General features: G+C 78.2%; 1 protein-coding gene across 1 annotated transcript in view; it reads right to left on the minus strand.

Moving 5' to 3' along the window:
- Nucleotides 1-18,195, minus strand: part of CRTC2 (CREB regulated transcription coactivator 2) — a 58,469-nt gene that overhangs the window by 23,806 nt on the left and 16,468 nt on the right. The window contains 3 exon segments of the mRNA XM_048503392.1: nucleotides 1,100-1,219; nucleotides 2,419-2,496; nucleotides 5,725-5,832. Of these exon segments, the coding sequence (XP_048359349.1) occupies nucleotides 1,100-1,219; nucleotides 2,419-2,496; nucleotides 5,725-5,832 (306 nt within the window).

The raw sequence follows: 18,195 nt of genomic DNA on the forward strand, positions 1-18,195 counted from the left end.
CCACCCTGGAGGAAGGAGGGGGAGAGAGGGGTAGGGAGGGGGCTGTCATCTGGTTGTGGCCAGCTGGGGAGGAGGGGAGGGAGGGGGAAGGGGTAGGAGGGGAAAGGGTCCTCCAATCACAGCCCCCTCCTCCAATCGTCACACCCCCACCCATCAGGACAACTAAAGTTTCCCAGGGAGAGTGAACCAGTACAGCAGTCTAAATCAGTAGGGAAGATATGTTCAATGAGCCATGAAAATATTGGACACAGAAATTCTGGCCCCTTCTCTCAGGAAGCTACAAATACCTCAGAACGCACCAAGGTAGTAGGCGTGCGAGCCTCAAGGTGGGACCAGAATTACAATTCATCTCCAAGCTGCAAAGCCGAGTTCCCCTTGAGAAAATGGCTGCTTTGGAGGGTGGACTCTATGGCCTTTTAGTACCCCACTGATCCCCCTGTCCTCTCCAGGATCCATCCCTAAATCTCCAGGAATATCCCAACCCGGATCTGGCATCCCTACGCTCCTCACCCCCCATCTCCTGCCAGTGGCCAGGAAGGACCTGGAAAACCGACAGGAAGAAAAACGTAAGTTGACTTTGATGGGAGTCGTTTCTCAACACTCAAAGTCTTGGGACCTAGAAGACCCGTCCAATGCAAGGAAGGAACGGCGAGATCTGGACACCCATTTTGGAATCCCTAATCCTAACCTTGCGCCAAACTCTGCTAACCTCCCTCCACTAAGCCCCTCCCCCAGAGGCGTACGGGGGGGGGGAAAGGCGCCCGGGGCAACACCTGCTCAGTGCGCCCCCGCCACCCCACTTATCTCAGCTGGCGGAGGAGGGTGACGGGGGCAGCAGCAGCCTTAGGCATTCTGGTGGCTCCAGCCACACCAGGGTGTCCGGGACTGCCGCAGCCCTCCTCCGCCGGCTGAAGGAGCAGCCTGGCGGGGCTGAGCCAAGGGGCAGCCCCCATGTGATCTAATGGGTGGCACCAGGGGTCAATCAATCCCCCCCCATGTCCCTCTGGTTGATACGCCACTGCCCGCCCCATTTACTTCAAGTCCTCTCCTCCTTCCCCAGGGAACACATGATAAAGAAGTCAAAAGGGAGGCAGCTCACCAGTCTTGCGGTTCGGAGGGGGGATGCCCTGGGAGGGGCCCAGGTACCCATCTTGTGGGTTGGGGTTCATCACGCTCGTGTGCAGGGCAGAGTCGGAATTTGTTCTGGTGGCAAAGGAAACCCACCGTTATTATCGTTATGGTTTTTAAGCCAATAGTCGAGCAAAACCCACCGGTCTGGCACGAGCTACGAGCTGCCAGGTAGCCGCAGCGACAAGAAAAATGGCTGCGGAATTCCCGACACGAGGGTGCGACACCGGAAACCTCCCGCCCAGCAAATGCAGATGCGCTTGCGAGTTCCGCACCTCCCTCCCCCCTTAACTCGGTCTCGACGCAGACCAAAGCACCGGTTTCCAAAATGGGCGGGGCTTGTCCATCTTTCACGCTCTCGTGCCCAGTTCTGTTTCTGCTACCTTCTGTCTCTCAGCCATCCCGGCCCAGTTGGTCTGTGGGCTTTGGTAAGGGTCAAGGGAAAACCGGCACGCTTCTAGGTTTTTCGCCCACCCCAAATGAAATAGGATGCCCCTCCTAGGTTCGCTAAGCCTTACACCAGGGGCGTCCAACTCTGGCGCTTCAGATGTTCATGGACTGCAATTCTCATCAGCCCCTGCTGGCATGGCAAATGGGCCATGCCAGCGGGGGCTGATGGGAATTGTAGTCCATGAACATCTGGCCATGCCAGCAGGGGCTGATGGGAATTGTAGTCCATGAACATCTGGCCATGCCAGCGGGGGCTGATGGGAATTGTAGTCCATGAACATCTGGCCATGCCAGCAGGGGCTGAAGGGAATTGTGGTCCATGAACATCTGGCCATGCCAGCAGGGGCTGAAGGGAATTGTCATGAACAGGTGGGCATGTGCCTTCAGAGGCTGAAGGAGGTACTTCCCAGTGGTCCACGAGGCATTTTGCGCCAGAGATGGACACCCCTGCCTTATACATTTGCTGTGCATTCTGGAATTTCTAAGAACCCAACCCAAATTTGCAAGGCAGACCAGTAAGCCGGGGGAACTATAGTTTGGCGTAAGCGTGGGAATGTTTACACGCTTCCCCACTGCCCTACCCTTAACATTCATAGAAACAAACCCACATATGTTTGTAGTGCCTTCCCGGCACCCTTTCTAAGGATTTGGGGCCAAACTCTTCATAACAGCACAGACTTGGAGGAGTGAAGGGTTTCCCTCAAAACTGTTAACTCAACCTGCAGCTCCACTTCAGCAGTAAAGGGTCCTTACTCCCCGTGGCCTCCCCACAGCAAAGTCTTTCCTCTCCTACAGGCATGCAACGGCTGGTTCACAAACGGCGTGAAAAAAGAGACTGACCAGCGTGCAAACGGAGGCAGAACAGCCAGCAGGTGGCGGGTTTTAGTTCTGAACTCTCTTGCGCAAAAAACCCCCTCCCTGCAAATAGAAACACAAGCCCGCAAGGCAGGAAGGTTCCCCGAGCGCCTTCCCGCTGTGCTAACTTTCTGTTTGCAGGGGTTTCATTTTCAGGACAGCAACCCTGAAATGCGATCTTTGCCTGCAGTCTGGAATGGCCGTGCCGATTTCTATCACCACACTGGCCTACCCACCCCCCAATTCTCCTAAAGCGTGTGAACGAGAGGTCCCGTGAGGAATTGCATGTTTAAAACCTCCCCACATAAGTAATTTTGTTATTTTTTTTAAAAAAGTACCCTGCAAGGAAACAGCTAAGACAGCCTGGAGCCTCCCTCTATGCCCCTGGTAGGGTGATTTCCTCCTTTCATTTTATTTGAAGAAGAAGAAGAGTTTGGATTTATATCCCCCCTTTCTCTCCTGTAGGAGACTCAAAGGGGCTTACAATCTCCTTGCCCTTCCCCCCTCACAGCAAACACCCTGTGAGGTAGGTGGGGCTGAGAGAGCTCCGAGAAGCTGTGACTAGCCCAAGGTCACCCAGCTGGTGTGTGTGGGAGTGCACAGGCTAATCTGAATTCCCCAGAGAAGCCTCCACAGCTCAGGCGGCAGAGCGGGGAATCAAACCCGGTTCCTCCAGATTAGATACACGAGCTCTTAACCTCCTACGCCACTGCTGCTCCTTTGCCAAGAATGTATTACATAGGAGGAGGAGAAGAAGAAGAGCTGGTTTTGTTGTGTACCCTTTAAGAAGGCTCAAAACAGTTTACAATCCCTTTCCCTTCCTCTCCCCGCAACAGACACTTTGTGAGGCAGGTGGGGGTGAGAGAGTTCTGAGAGAACTGCGACAGGCCCAAGGTCACCCCAGCAGGCTTCTCGCGGAGGAGCTGGGAAACAAAACCCAGCTTACCAGATAAGAGACTGCCACTCCTGTGGAGGAGTGGGGACACAAACCCAGTTCTCCAGATTAGAGCCCACTTGCTTTTAACCACCACACCATCCGGGCTCTCATTCAAAACAGCATTTGCCTGCCCAATGGATGAACGGGTGGTCCCCATGCCCATTTGAGGATCCCGCGTTCCTCTCTTGCATCCTTGGAGCTTAGCTGATTGTCATCACAAGGAGAGGACGCCAGCATGTAGTGTTGTGTTTAAGAGCAGTGTTGCGGTTAAGAGCCGTGGACTCTAATCTGGAGAACCGGGTTTGATTCCCCACTGCTTTACGTGAGCGGCAGGCTCTTCTCTGGTGAACTGGATTTGCTTCCCTGCTCCTACATTCCTGCTGGGTGACCTTGGGCTAGTCACAGTTCTTTGGAGCTCTTCCAGCCTCGCCTACCTCACAAGGTGTCTGTGGTGGGGAGAGGGAGGGAAAAGAGTTTGAAGAAGAAGAAGAAGAAGAAGAAGAAGAGGAAGAACAAGAGGAGTTTGGATTTATATCCCCCCTTTCTCTCCTGCAGGAAACTCAAAGGGGCTGACAATCTCCTTGCCCTTCCCCCCTCACAACAAACACCCTGTGAGGTGGGTGGGGCCGAGAGAGCTCCGAGAAGCTGTGACTCGCCCAAGGTCACCCAGCTGGCGTGTGTGAGAGTGCACAGGCTAATCTGAATTCCCCAGATGAGCCTCCACAGCTCAGGCGGCAGAGCTGGGAATCAAACCCGGTTCCTCCAGATTAGATACGTGAGCTCTTAACCTCCTACGCCACTTTGCAAGCTGTCTTTGTGTTTCCTCACAGGAGAGAAAGGCAGGATATAAATCCAAACTCCTCCTCTTCTTCTTCTAACAACACACTCAGCCCATTCTCCTTCTGCTGCTATATTTGTTTTATTTATTTTATTTTATTGGATTTATATCCCGCCCTAACCCTGCAGGGATGTAGGGAGAGAATCCACCTCTGAAAGAGACCTATTCTTAGCGGGTGGGTACAGCCCGGCCTGTCGCAATCTCCTTCCGCCCCATCTCGTCCCCACTCCAGGCTCCGAGCCTTCCAAATTCCCAATCGGGGAGACGAAGGAGGATGCTAAAGACAGGAAGCCGTGCCAAATTAACAAAACACCCAGAGACGGGATAAGGGAGAGCCTGTTCGGCCGGCTGGGTGTGGACAGCACAAATGCTTGCGTCTAACACCCGGCCTTGCCAGCCTCTTCCCCCCCCTCAAGCCCCCCCCCCCCCCAACAGTTCAACAAAGCCTCTGGGGACCCGGGTGGAAGGATGAAAGGCGGGGGAGATCGGCCCGCCCGCATTCCCCAGGGAGCAACAAGGGGGACATTGTTGAAGGATCCCGGCGGAGTTGCGTGCCACATTCGCCCACGACACACTAAAGAGCCGAGCTTTCATTCCCCTGGCCAGTTGAAGCAAGCGTAGATTGGGGGGGGGGGGGAGGGGGCAACGGCTGGCTGGCTGGCTGTCCAGAAACAGGGTCTTGCGTGCAAACGGGAGGGCGGGAGAGAAAAGCTGTGCCAAGGGGAAAGCGGGCGCCCAGGCAGAGGACTCTGTGCTTCGACAACGGCCTGTCTCAAAATCCGAGGGGGGGGGGGGAATGGATTGCGATGCCCAGGCCTTCCTGCGCTCCCAGCTGCAGCTGGAACAAGTGTGGATCGGGAGGAGGGAGAGAACCGCTTTCCTCTTTCCCTTGGGAGCAGGGGGATAAGCCAGATGCGTGTCTGCGCTTTGATTCCTGGAAATGCGCAGACACACACACACACGCACAAAACGCCTGAGACAGCTTCAAAAAAGGGTTCCGATACGTGCGTGGAGCAGAACAGATCTATCGGGGACAGCTGAATGGAGCCTGCATGTCCAGAGACAGTCTACCTCAGGACACCGTGTGCTGGGGAAGGCTGCCTTTGATTCCTGTGGCTGAGATTCCAGGAAGCAGAGACAGATCTATCGGGGACAGCTGAATGGAGCCTGCATGTCCAGAGACAGTCTACCTCAGGACACCGTGTGCTGGGGAAGGCTGCCTTTGATTCCTGTGGCTGAGATTCCTGGAAGCCGAGGCCAGGCCACTAATGGGAAGGTGGATCTGGTGGACGATGGGAAGGGATAGTTACCAGGAAACCAGGCTCACGCTGCCTTTGTGAGCCCCGGTGACCCTGCTGAGATATGGGATTGTGGACCAGGGGGAAAGTTGGCCCTCACCCACAGTTCTTCTAAACTGCTAGCGTCATGTTGGTCACAGAATACAAGTTTGGAGGGTTTTTGTTTTTGTTTTAAATCAAGTTTCTAGTCCTCAGGACTGCAAGATCAAGCTCGAAACCGCCCAGGAACCCCTGAGGAAGTATCAGAAACCAGAGGTTGTGGGCGATTGAGGGCGGAGGGCACGGTGGTTTAACACGCTCGCCCTGCCCCGTGTGCTTCCCCGTGACTGTCCAAAAGCAAGAATTTCGGGGAATTTACACAGACCAAAGAACTCAGCAGGATTTGGGGCAGGATTTTGATTTGGGTTTAAAATACAGGCCGCGTTGCCACGCTCAGACCGCCGCTCCCTCCGGTTGAATGCTGTGGGCTGAGTCGGGCAGAGCCTCTCGGGGACTCGCGCAAAAGGACCTCCTTCCCCCACAACCAGCCATCTGACCACCTTTTACAGGAGACGCCACGGACTGAACTGGGGACCTAGGAGCAGCAGTGGCATAGTGGTTAAGAGCAGGTGTACTCTAACCAGGAGAACCGGGTTTGATTCCCTGCTTTGCCACTTGAGCTGTGGAGGCTTATCTGGTGAAGGAGTTTGTAAGCATCCTTAAGTCTCCTTAAAGCAGAGAAAGGGGGGTGTAATAAATCCATCCATCCACTCCTCCTCCTCCTCTTCCTCCTCCTTCTTCTTCCCATTGACCTACAACCCCTCCTGGAACTTTAAGCTTGACCCCACGTAACACACTATCACAGTCCCTGGACTGCAGTAGCTCACCAACGCCTTGGGTCTTTCTCAATACCAGTGATCAGAGAGGCATTAACAAAAGACACAGGAGGGGAGGGGACGTTCAGAAGGAAGAAGAAGAGGAGGATTTATACCCCACCTTTCTCTCCTGCAAAGAGACTCAAGGTGGCTTACAAGCTCCTTTCCCTTCCTCTCCCCACAACAGACACCTTGTGAGGTAGGTGGGGCTGAGAGAGCTCTGAAGAACTGGGACTAGCCCAAGGTCACCCAGCTGGCATGTGCTGGAGTGCACAAGCTAATCTGGTTCACCAGATAAGCCTTCACAGCTCAAGTGGCAGAGCAGGGACTCAAACCTGGTTCTCCAGGTTAGAGTGCACCTGCTCTTAACCACTACACAACGCTGGGAAGAAGACGCTCTGCCCCTGAGCGGTCCCAACAGGTCTGCATGCAATTGGGCAAGAATGCCTGAACATTCGCCCGGAGACAAGGAGCTATAGCTCAGTAGCAGAGCTTGCGCTTGGCATACAGGAGGTCCTGGGTTCCATCCCCACAAGGAGCAGGTAGGAGGTGCCGTGAAAGACTATGGAGAATGACTGACAGGTCTGACCTTGACAGACCCACGGTCTGAATTGATATAAGGCTACTTCCCTTCCTAAGGGAAAGGCTCAGTGGAAGAACTAGCAATAAAAGGACAATCTATCTCAGTGGTGACGAACCTTTGGCACTCCAGATGTTATGGACTACAATTCCCATCAGCCCCTTCCAGCATGGCCAATTGGCCATGTTGGAAGGGGCTGATGTTGGGGGGGGGGGGGGGTGGGGGGGGGGGAGGGGGGGGGGGAGGGGGGGTGGGCCGGGAAGGGGGAGGGGGGAAGGGGAAGGGGGGGGGGGGGGGGGGGATGGAGGGGGGGGGGGGGGGGGGGGGGGGGGGGTGGGGGGGGGGGGGGGTGGGGGGGGGGGGGAAGGGGTGGGGGGGGGGTGGGGGAGGGGGGGGGGGGGTGGGGGGGGGGGGGGGGGGGGGGGGGGGGTTGGGGGGGGGGGGGGGGGGGGGGGGGGGGGGTTTTGGGGGGGCGGGGGTGGGGGGGGCGGGGGGTGGGGGGGGGGGGGGGTGGGGGGGGTGGGGGGTGGGGGGGGGGGGGGGAGGGGGGGGGGGGGGGTGGGGGGGGGGGGGGGGGGGGGGGGGGGGGGGTGGGGGGGGGGGGGGGTGGGGGGGGGGGGGGGTGGGGGGGGGGGGGGGTGGGGGGGGGGGGGGGTGGGGGGGGGGGGGGGTGGGGGGGGGGGGGGGTGGGGGGGGGGGGGGGTGGGGGGGGGGGGGGGTGGGGGGGGGGGGGGGTGGGGGGGGGGGGGGGTGGGGGGGGGGGGGGGTGGGGGGGGGGGGGGGTGGGGGGGGGGGGGGGTGGGGGGGGGGGGGGGTGGGGGGGGGGGGGGGTGGGGGGGGGGGGGGGTGGGGGGGGGGGGGGGTGGGGGGGGGGGGGGGTGGGGGGGGGGGGGGGTGGGGGGGGGGGGGGGTGGGGGGGGGGGGGGGTGGGGGGGGGGGGGGGTGGGGGGGGGGGGGGGTGGGGGGGGGGGGGGGTGGGGGGGGGGGGGGGTGGGGGGGGGGGGGGGTGGGGGGGGGGGGGGGTGGGGGGGGGGGGGGGTGGGGGGGGGGGGGGGTGGGGGGGGGGGGGGGTGGGGGGGGGGGGGGGTGGGGGGGGGGGGGGGTGGGGGGGGGGGGGGGTGGGGGGGGGGGGGGGTGGGGGGGGGGGGGGGTGGGGGGGGGGGGGGGTGGGGGGGGGGGGGGGTGGGGGGGGGGGGGGGTGGGGGGGGGGGGGGGTGGGGGGGGGGGGGGGTGGGGGGGGGGGGGGGTGGGGGGGGGGGGGGGTGGGGGGGGGGGGGGGTGGGGGGGGGGGGGGGTGGGGGGGGGGGGGGGTGGGGGGGGGGGGGGGTGGGGGGGGGGGGGGGTGGGGGGGGGGGGGGGTGGGGGGGGGGGGGGGTGGGGGGGGGGGGGGGTGGGGGGGGGGGGGGGTGGGGGGGGGGGGGGGTGGGGGGGGGGGGGGGTGGGGGGGGGGGGGGGTGGGGGGGGGGGGGGGTGGGGGGGGGGGGGGGTGGGGGGGGGGGGGGGTGGGGGGGGGGGGGGGTGGGGGGGGGGGGGGGTGGGGGGGGGGGGGGGTGGGGGGGGGGGGGGGTGGGGGGGGGGGGGGGTGGGGGGGGGGGGGGGTGGGGGGGGGGGGGGGTGGGGGGGGGGGGGGGTGGGGGGGGGGGGGGGTGGGGGGGGGGGGGGGTGGGGGGGGGGGGGGGTGGGGGGGGGGGGGGGTGGGGGGGGGGGGGGGTGGGGGGGGGGGGGGGTGGGGGGGGGGGGGGGTGGGGGGGGGGGGGGGTGGGGGGGGGGGGGGGTGGGGGGGGGGGGGGGTGGGGGGGGGGGGGGGTGGGGGGGGGGGGGGGTGGGGGGGGGGGGGGGTGGGGGGGGGGGGGGGTGGGGGGGGGGGGGGGTGGGGGGGGGGGGGGGTGGGGGGGGGGGGGGGTGGGGGGGGGGGGGGGTGGGGGGGGGGGGGGGTGGGGGGGGGGGGGGGTGGGGGGGGGGGGGGGTGGGGGGGGGGGGGGGTGGGGGGGGGGGGGGGTGGGGGGGGGGGGGGGTGGGGGGGGGGGGGGGTGGGGGGGGGGGGGGGTGGGGGGGGGGGGGGGTGGGGGGGGGGGGGGGTGGGGGGGGGGGGGGGTGGGGGGGGGGGGGGGTGGGGGGGGGGGGGGGTGGGGGGGGGGGGGGGTGGGGGGGGGGGGGGGTGGGGGGGGGGGGGGGTGGGGGGGGGGGGGGGTGGGGGGGGGGGGGGGTGGGGGGGGGGGGGGGTGGGGGGGGGGGGGGGTGGGGGGGGGGGGGGGTGGGGGGGGGGGGGGGTGGGGGGGGGGGGGGGTGGGGGGGGGGGGGGGTGGGGGGGGGGGGGGGTGGGGGGGGGGGGGGGTGGGGGGGGGGGGGGGTGGGGGGGGGGGGGGGTGGGGGGGGGGGGGGGTGGGGGGGGGGGGGGGTGGGGGGGGGGGGGGGTGGGGGGGGGGGGGGGTGGGGGGGGGGGGGGGTGGGGGGGGGGGGGGGTGGGGGGGGGGGGGGGTGGGGGGGGGGGGGGGTGGGGGGGGGGGGGGGTGGGGGGGGGGGGGGGTGGGGGGGGGGGGGGGTGGGGGGGGGGGGGGGTGGGGGGGGGGGGGGGTGGGGGGGGGGGGGGGTGGGGGGGGGGGGGGGTGGGGGGGGGGGGGGGTGGGGGGGGGGGGGGGTGGGGGGGGGGGGGGGTGGGGGGGGGGGGGGGTGGGGGGGGGGGGGGGTGGGGGGGGGGGGGGGTGGGGGGGGGGGGGGGTGGGGGGGGGGGGGGGTGGGGGGGGGGGGGGGTGGGGGGGGGGGGGGGTGGGGGGGGGGGGGGGTGGGGGGGGGGGGGGGTGGGGGGGGGGGGGGGTGGGGGGGGGGGGGGGTGGGGGGGGGGGGGGGTGGGGGGGGGGGGGGGTGGGGGGGGGGGGGGGTGGGGGGGGGGGGGGGTGGGGGGGGGGGGGGGTGGGGGGGGGGGGGGGTGGGGGGGGGGGGGGGTGGGGGGGGGGGGGGGTGGGGGGGGGGGGGGGTGGGGGGGGGGGGGGGTGGGGGGGGGGGGGGGTGGGGGGGGGGGGGGGTGGGGGGGGGGGGGGGTGGGGGGGGGGGGGGGTGGGGGGGGGGGGGGGTGGGGGGGGGGGGGGGTGGGGGGGGGGGGGGGTGGGGGGGGGGGGGGGTGGGGGGGGGGGGGGGTGGGGGGGGGGGGGGGTGGGGGGGGGGGGGGGTGGGGGGGGGGGGGGGTGGGGGGGGGGGGGGGTGGGGGGGGGGGGGGGTGGGGGGGGGGGGGGGTGGGGGGGGGGGGGGGTGGGGGGGGGGGGGGGTGGGGGGGGGGGGGGGTGGGGGGGGGGGGGGGTGGGGGGGGGGGGGGGTGGGGGGGGGGGGGGGTGGGGGGGGGGGGGGGTGGGGGGGGGGGGGGGTGGGGGGGGGGGGGGGTGGGGGGGGGGGGGGGTGGGGGGGGGGGGGGGTGGGGGGGGGGGGGGGTGGGGGGGGGGGGGGGTGGGGGGGGGGGGGGGTGGGGGGGGGGGGGGGTGGGGGGGGGGGGGGGTGGGGGGGGGGGGGGGTGGGGGGGGGGGGGGGTGGGGGGGGGGGGGGGTGGGGGGGGGGGGGGGTGGGGGGGGGGGGGGGTGGGGGGGGGGGGGGGTGGGGGGGGGGGGGGGTGGGGGGGGGGGGGGGTGGGGGGGGGGGGGGGTGGGGGGGGGGGGGGGTGGGGGGGGGGGGGGGTGGGGGGGGGGGGGGGTGGGGGGGGGGGGGGGTGGGGGGGGGGGGGGGTGGGGGGGGGGGGGGGTGGGGGGGGGGGGGGGTGGGGGGGGGGGGGGGTGGGGGGGGGGGGGGGTGGGGGGGGGGGGGGGTGGGGGGGGGGGGGGGTGGGGGGGGGGGGGGGTGGGGGGGGGGGGGGGTGGGGGGGGGGGGGGGTGGGGGGGGGGGGGGGTGGGGGGGGGGGGGGGTGGGGGGGGGGGGGGGTGGGGGGGGGGGGGGGTGGGGGGGGGGGGGGGTGGGGGGGGGGGGGGGTGGGGGGGGGGGGGGGTGGGGGGGGGGGGGGGTGGGGGGGGGGGGGGGTGGGGGGGGGGGGGGGTGGGGGGGGGGGGGGGTGGGGGGGGGGGGGGGTGGGGGGGGGGGGGGGTGGGGGGGGGGGGGGGTGGGGGGGGGGGGGGGTGGGGGGGGGGGGGGGTGGGGGGGGGGGGGGGTGGGGGGGGGGGGGGGTGGGGGGGGGGGGGGGTGGGGGGGGGGGGGGGTGGGGGGGGGGGGGGGTGGGGGGGGGGGGGGGTGGGGGGGGGGGGGGGTGGGGGGGGGGGGGGGTGGGGGGGGGGGGGGGTGGGGGGGGGGGGGGGTGGGGGGGGGGGGGGGTGGGGGGGGGGGGGGGTGGGGGGGGGGGGGGGTGGGGGGGGGGGGGGGTGGGGGGGGGGGGGGGTGGGGGGGGGGGGGGGTGGGGGGGGGGGGGGGTGGGGGGGGGGGGGGGTGGGGGGGGGGGGGGGTGGGGGGGGGGGGGGGTGGGGGGGGGGGGGGGTGGGGGGGGGGGGGGGTGGGGGGGGGGGGGGGTGGGGGGGGGGGGGGGTGGGGGGGGGGGGGGGTGGGGGGGGGGGGGGGTGGGGGGGGGGGGGGGTGGGGGGGGGGGGGGGTGGGGGGGGGGGGGGGTGGGGGGGGGGGGGGGTGGGGGGGGGGGGGGGTGGGGGGGGGGGGGGGTGGGGGGGGGGGGGGGTGGGGGGGGGGGGGGGTGGGGGGGGGGGGGGGTGGGGGGGGGGGGGGGTGGGGGGGGGGGGGGGTGGGGGGGGGGGGGGGTGGGGGGGGGGGGGGGTGGGGGGGGGGGGGGGTGGGGGGGGGGGGGGGTGGGGGGGGGGGGGGGTGGGGGGGGGGGGGGGTGGGGGGGGGGGGGGGTGGGGGGGGGGGGGGGTGGGGGGGGGGGGGGGTGGGGGGGGGGGGGGGTGGGGGGGGGGGGGGGTGGGGGGGGGGGGGGGTGGGGGGGGGGGGGGGTGGGGGGGGGGGGGGGTGGGGGGGGGGGGGGGTGGGGGGGGGGGGGGGTGGGGGGGGGGGGGGGTGGGGGGGGGGGGGGGTGGGGGGGGGGGGGGGTGGGGGGGGGGGGGGGTGGGGGGGGGGGGGGGTGGGGGGGGGGGGGGGTGGGGGGGGGGGGGGGTGGGGGGGGGGGGGGGTGGGGGGGGGGGGGGGTGGGGGGGGGGGGGGGTGGGGGGGGGGGGGGGTGGGGGGGGGGGGGGGTGGGGGGGGGGGGGGGTGGGGGGGGGGGGGGGTGGGGGGGGGGGGGGGTGGGGGGGGGGGGGGGTGGGGGGGGGGGGGGGTGGGGGGGGGGGGGGGTGGGGGGGGGGGGGGGTGGGGGGGGGGGGGGGTGGGGGGGGGGGGGGGTGGGGGGGGGGGGGGGTGGGGGGGGGGGGGGGTGGGGGGGGGGGGGGGTGGGGGGGGGGGGGGGTGGGGGGGGGGGGGGGTGGGGGGGGGGGGGGGTGGGGGGGGGGGGGGGTGGGGGGGGGGGGGGGTGGGGGGGGGGGGGGGTGGGGGGGGGGGGGGGTGGGGGGGGGGGGGGGTGGGGGGGGGGGGGGGTGGGGGGGGGGGGGGGTGGGGGGGGGGGGGGGTGGGGGGGGGGGGGGGTGGGGGGGGGGGGGGGTGGGGGGGGGGGGGGGTGGGGGGGGGGGGGGGTGGGGGGGGGGGGGGGTGGGGGGGGGGGGGGGTGGGGGGGGGGGGGGGTGGGGGGGGGGGGGGGTGGGGGGGGGGGGGGGTGGGGGGGGGGGGGGGTGGGGGGGGGGGGGGGTGGGGGGGGGGGGGGGTGGGGGGGGGGGGGGGTGGGGGGGGGGGGGGGTGGGGGGGGGGGGGGGTGGGGGGGGGGGGGGGTGGGGGGGGGGGGGGGTGGGGGGGGGGGGGGGTGGGGGGGGGGGGGGGTGGGGGGGGGGGGGGGTGGGGGGGGGGGGGGGTGGGGGGGGGGGGGGGTGGGGGGGGGGGGGGGTGGGGGGGGGGGGGGGTGGGGGGGGGGGGGGGTGGGGGGGGGGGGGGGTGGGGGGGGGGGGGGGTGGGGGGGGGGGGGGGTGGGGGGGGGGGGGGGTGGGGGGGGGGGGGGGTGGGGGGGGGGGGGGGTGGGGGGGGGGGGGGGTGGGGGGGGGGGGGGGTGGGGGGGGGGGGGGGTGGGGGGGGGGGGGGGTGGGGGGGGGGGGGGGTGGGGGGGGGGGGGGGTGGGGGGGGGGGGGGGTGGGGGGGGGGGGGGGTGGGGGGGGGGGGGGGTGGGGGGGGGGGGGGGTGGGGGGGGGGGGGGGTGGGGGGGGGGGGGGGTGGGGGGGGGGGGGGGTGGGGGGGGGGGGGGGTGGGGGGGGGGGGGGGTGGGGGGGGGGGGGGGTGGGGGGGGGGGGGGGTGGGGGGGGGGGGGGGTGGGGGGGGGGGGGGGTGGGGGGGGGGGGGGGTGGGGGGGGGGGGGGGTGGGGGGGGGGGGGGGTGGGGGGGGGGGGGGGTGGGGGGGGGGGGGGGTGGGGGGGGGGGGGGGTGGGGGGGGGGGGGGGTGGGGGGGGGGGGGGGTGGGGGGGGGGGGGGGTGGGGGGGGGGGGGGGTGGGGGGGGGGGGGGGTGGGGGGGGGGGGGGGTGGGGGGGGGGGGGGGTGGGGGGGGGGGGGGGTGGGGGGGGGGGGGGGTGGGGGGGGGGGGGGGTGGGGGGGGGGGGGGGTGGGGGGGGGGGGGGGTGGGGGGGGGGGGGGGTGGGGGGGGGGGGGGGTGGGGGGGGGGGGGGGTGGGGGGGGGGGGGGGTGGGGGGGGGGGGGGGTGGGGGGGGGGGGGGGTGGGGGGGGGGGGGGGTGGGGGGGGGGGGGGGTGGGGGGGGGGGGGGGTGGGGGGGGGGGGGGGTGGGGGGGGGGGGGGGTGGGGGGGGGGGGGGGTGGGGGGGGGGGGGGGTGGGGGGGGGGGGGGGTGGGGGGGGGGGGGGGTGGGGGGGGGGGGGGGTGGGGGGGGGGGGGGGTGGGGGGGGGGGGGGGTGGGGGGGGGGGGGGGTGGGGGGGGGGGGGGGTGGGGGGGGGGGGGGGTGGGGGGGGGGGGGGGTGGGGGGGGGGGGGGGTGGGGGGGGGGGGGGGTGGGGGGGGGGGGGGGTGGGGGGGGGGGGGGGTGGGGGGGGGGGGGGGTGGGGGGGGGGGGGGGTGGGGGGGGGGGGGGGTGGGGGGGGGGGGGGGTGGGGGGGGGGGGGGGTGGGGGGGGGGGGGGGTGGGGGGGGGGGGGGGTGGGGGGGGGGGGGGGTGGGGGGGGGGGGGGGTGGGGGGGGGGGGGGGTGGGGGGGGGGGGGGGTGGGGGGGGGGGGGGGTGGGGGGGGGGGGGGGTGGGGGGGGGGGGGGGTGGGGGGGGGGGGGGGTGGGGGGGGGGGGGGGTGGGGGGGGGGGGGGGTGGGGGGGGGGGGGGGTGGGGGGGGGGGGGGGTGGGGGGGGGGGGGGGTGGGGGGGGGGGGGGGTGGGGGGGGGGGGGGGTGGGGGGGGGGGGGGGTGGGGGGGGGGGGGGGTGGGGGGGGGGGGGGGTGGGGGGGGGGGGGGGTGGGGGGGGGGGGGGGTGGGGGGGGGGGGGGGTGGGGGGGGGGGGGGGTGGGGGGGGGGGGGGGTGGGGGGGGGGGGGGGTGGGGGGGGGGGGGGGTGGGGGGGGGGGGGGGTGGGGGGGGGGGGGGGTGGGGGGGGGGGGGGGTGGGGGGGGGGGGGGGTGGGGGGGGGGGGGGGTGGGGGGGGGGGGGGGTGGGGGGGGGGGGGGGTGGGGGGGGGGGGGGGTGGGGGGGGGGGGGGGTGGGGGGGGGGGGGGGTGGGGGGGGGGGGGGGTGGGGGGGGGGGGGGGTGGGGGGGGGGGGGGGTGGGGGGGGGGGGGGGTGGGGGGGGGGGGGGGTGGGGGGGGGGGGGGGTGGGGGGGGGGGGGGGTGGGGGGGGGGGGGGGTGGGGGGGGGGGGGGGTGGGGGGGGGGGGGGGTGGGGGGGGGGGGGGGTGGGGGGGGGGGGGGGTGGGGGGGGGGGGGGGTGGGGGGGGGGGGGGGTGGGGGGGGGGGGGGGTGGGGGGGGGGGGGGGTGGGGGGGGGGGGGGGTGGGGGGGGGGGGGGGTGGGGGGGGGGGGGGGTGGGGGGGGGGGGGGGTGGGGGGGGGGGGGGGTGGGGGGGGGGGGGGGTGGGGGGGGGGGGGGGTGGGGGGGGGGGGGGGTGGGGGGGGGGGGGGGTGGGGGGGGGGGGGGGTGGGGGGGGGGGGGGGTGGGGGGGGGGGGGGGTGGGGGGGGGGGGGGGTGGGGGGGGGGGGGGGTGGGGGGGGGGGGGGGTGGGGGGGGGGGGGGGTGGGGGGGGGGGGGGGTGGGGGGGGGGGGGGGTGGGGGGGGGGGGGGGTGGGGGGGGGGGGGGGTGGGGGGGGGGGGGGGTGGGGGGGGGGGGGGGTGGGGGGGGGGGGGGGTGGGGGGGGGGGGGGGTGGGGGGGGGGGGGGGTGGGGGGGGGGGGGGGTGGGGGGGGGGGGGGGTGGGGGGGGGGGGGGGTGGGGGGGGGGGGGGGTGGGGGGGGGGGGGGGTGGGGGGGGGGGGGGGTGGGGGGGGGGGGGGGTGGGGGGGGGGGGGGGTGGGGGGGGGGGGGGGTGGGGGGGGGGGGGGGTGGGGGGGGGGGGGGGTGGGGGGGGGGGGGGGTGGGGGGGGGGGGGGGTGGGGGGGGGGGGGGGTGGGGGGGGGGGGGGGTGGGGGGGGGGGGGGGTGGGGGGGGGGGGGGGTGGGGGGGGGGGGGGGTGGGGGGGGGGGGGGGTGGGGGGGGGGGGGGGTGGGGGGGGGGGGGGGTGGGGGGGGGGGGGGGTGGGGGGGGGGGGGGGTGGGGGGGGGGGGGGGTGGGGGGGGGGGGGGGTGGGGGGGGGGGGGGGTGGGGGGGGGGGGGGGTGGGGGGGGGGGGGGGTGGGGGGGGGGGGGGGTGGGGGGGGGGGGGGGTGGGGGGGGGGGGGGGTGGGGGGGGGGGGGGGTGGGGGGGGGGGGGGGTGGGGGGGGGGGGGGGTGGGGGGGGGGGGGGGTGGGGGGGGGGGGGGGTGGGGGGGGGGGGGGGTGGGGGGGGGGGGGGGTGGGGGGGGGGGGGGGTGGGGGGGGGGGGGGGTGGGGGGGGGGGGGGGTGGGGGGGGGGGGGGGTGGGGGGGGGGGGGGGTGGGGGGGGGGGGGGGTGGGGGGGGGGGGGGGTGGGGGGGGGGGGGGGTGGGGGGGGGGGGGGGTGGGGGGGGGGGGGGGTGGGGGGGGGGGGGGGTGGGGGGGGGGGGGGGTGGGGGGGGGGGGGGGTGGGGGGGGGGGGGGGTGGGGGGGGGGGGGGGTGGGGGGGGGGGGGGGTGGGGGGGGGGGGGGGTGGGGGGGGGGGGGGGTGGGGGGGGGGGGGGGTGGGGGGGGGGGGGGGTGGGGGGGGGGGGGGGTGGGGGGGGGGGGGGGTGGGGGGGGGGGGGGGTGGGGGGGGGGGGGGGTGGGGGGGGGGGGGGGTGGGGGGGGGGGGGGGTGGGGGGGGGGGGGGGTGGGGGGGGGGGGGGGTGGGGGGGGGGGGGGGTGGGGGGGGGGGGGGGTGGGGGGGGGGGGGGGTGGGGGGGGGGGGGGGTGGGGGGGGGGGGGGGTGGGGGGGGGGGGGGGTGGGGGGGGGGGGGGGTGGGGGGGGGGGGGGGTGGGGGGGGGGGGGGGTGGGGGGGGGGGGGGGTGGGGGGGGGGGGGGGTGGGGGGGGGGGGGGGTGGGGGGGGGGGGGGGTGGGGGGGGGGGGGGGTGGGGGGGGGGGGGGGTGGGGGGGGGGGGGGGTGGGGGGGGGGGGGGGTGGGGGGGGGGGGGGGTGGGGGGGGGGGGGGGTGGGGGGGGGGGGGGGTGGGGGGGGGGGGGGGTGGGGGGGGGGGGGGGTGGGGGGGGGGGGGGGTGGGGGGGGGGGGGGGTGGGGGGGGGGGGGGGTGGGGGGGGGGGGGGGTGGGGGGGGGGGGGGGTGGGGGGGGGGGGGGGTGGGGGGGGGGGGGGGTGGGGGGGGGGGGGGGTGGGGGGGGGGGGGGGTGGGGGGGGGGGGGGGTGGGGGGGGGGGGGGGTGGGGGGGGGGGGGGGTGGGGGGGGGGGGGGGTGGGGGGGGGGGGGGGTGGGGGGGGGGGGGGGTGGGGGGGGGGGGGGGTGGGGGGGGGGGGGGGTGGGGGGGGGGGGGGGTGGGGGGGGGGGGGGGTGGGGGGGGGGGGGGGTGGGGGGGGGGGGGGGTGGGGGGGGGGGGGGGTGGGGGGGGGGGGGGGTGGGGGGGGGGGGGGGTGGGGGGGGGGGGGGGTGGGGGGGGGGGGGGGTGGGGGGGGGGGGGGGTGGGGGGGGGGGGGGGTGGGGGGGGGGGGGGGTGGGGGGGGGGGGGGGTGGGGGGGGGGGGGGGTGGGGGGGGGGGGGGGTGGGGGGGGGGGGGGGTGGGGGGGGGGGGGGGTGGGGGGGGGGGGGGGTGGGGGGGGGGGGGGGTGGGGGGGGGGGGGGGTGGGGGGGGGGGGGGGTGGGGGGGGGGGGGGGTGGGGGGGGGGGGGGGTGGGGGGGGGGGGGGGTGGGGGGGGGGGGGGGTGGGGGGGGGGGGGGGTGGGGGGGGGGGGGGGTGGGGGGGGGGGGGGGTGGGGGGGGGGGGGGGTGGGGGGGGGGGGGGGTGGGGGGGGGGGGGGGTGGGGGGGGGGGGGGGTGGGGGGGGGGGGGGGTGGGGGGGGGGGGGGGTGGGGGGGGGGGGGGGTGGGGGGGGGGGGGGGTGGGGGGGGGGGGGGGTGGGGGGGGGGGGGGGTGGGGGGGGGGGGGGGTGGGGGGGGGGGGGGGTGGGGGGGGGGGGGGGTGGGGGGGGGGGGGGGTGGGGGGGGGGGGGGGTGGGGGGGGGGGGGGGTGGGGGGGGGGGGGGGTGGGGGGGGGGGGGGGTGGGGGGGGGGGGGGGTGGGGGGGGGGGGGGGTGGGGGGGGGGGGGGGTGGGGGGGGGGGGGGGTGGGGGGGGGGGGGGGTGGGGGGGGGGGGGGGTGGGGGGGGGGGGGGGTGGGGGGGGGGGGGGGTGGGGGGGGGGGGGGGTGGGGGGGGGGGGGGGTGGGGGGGGGGGGGGGTGGGGGGGGGGGGGGGTGGGGGGGGGGGGGGGTGGGGGGGGGGGGGGGTGGGGGGGGGGGGGGGTGGGGGGGGGGGGGGGTGGGGGGGGGGGGGGGTGGGGGGGGGGGGGGGTGGGGGGGGGGGGGGGTGGGGGGGGGGGGGGGTGGGGGGGGGGGGGGGTGGGGGGGGGGGGGGGTGGGGGGGGGGGGGGGTGGGGGGGGGGGGGGGTGGGGGGGGGGGGGGGTGGGGGGGGGGGGGGGTGGGGGGGGGGGGGGGTGGGGGGGGGGGGGGGTGGGGGGGGGGGGGGGTGGGGGGGGGGGGGGGTGGGGGGG

Source organism: Sphaerodactylus townsendi, linkage group LG01 (genome assembly GCF_021028975.2).
Source record: "Sphaerodactylus townsendi isolate TG3544 linkage group LG01, MPM_Stown_v2.3, whole genome shotgun sequence".
NCBI lineage: Eukaryota > Metazoa > Chordata > Lepidosauria > Squamata > Sphaerodactylidae > Sphaerodactylus > Sphaerodactylus townsendi.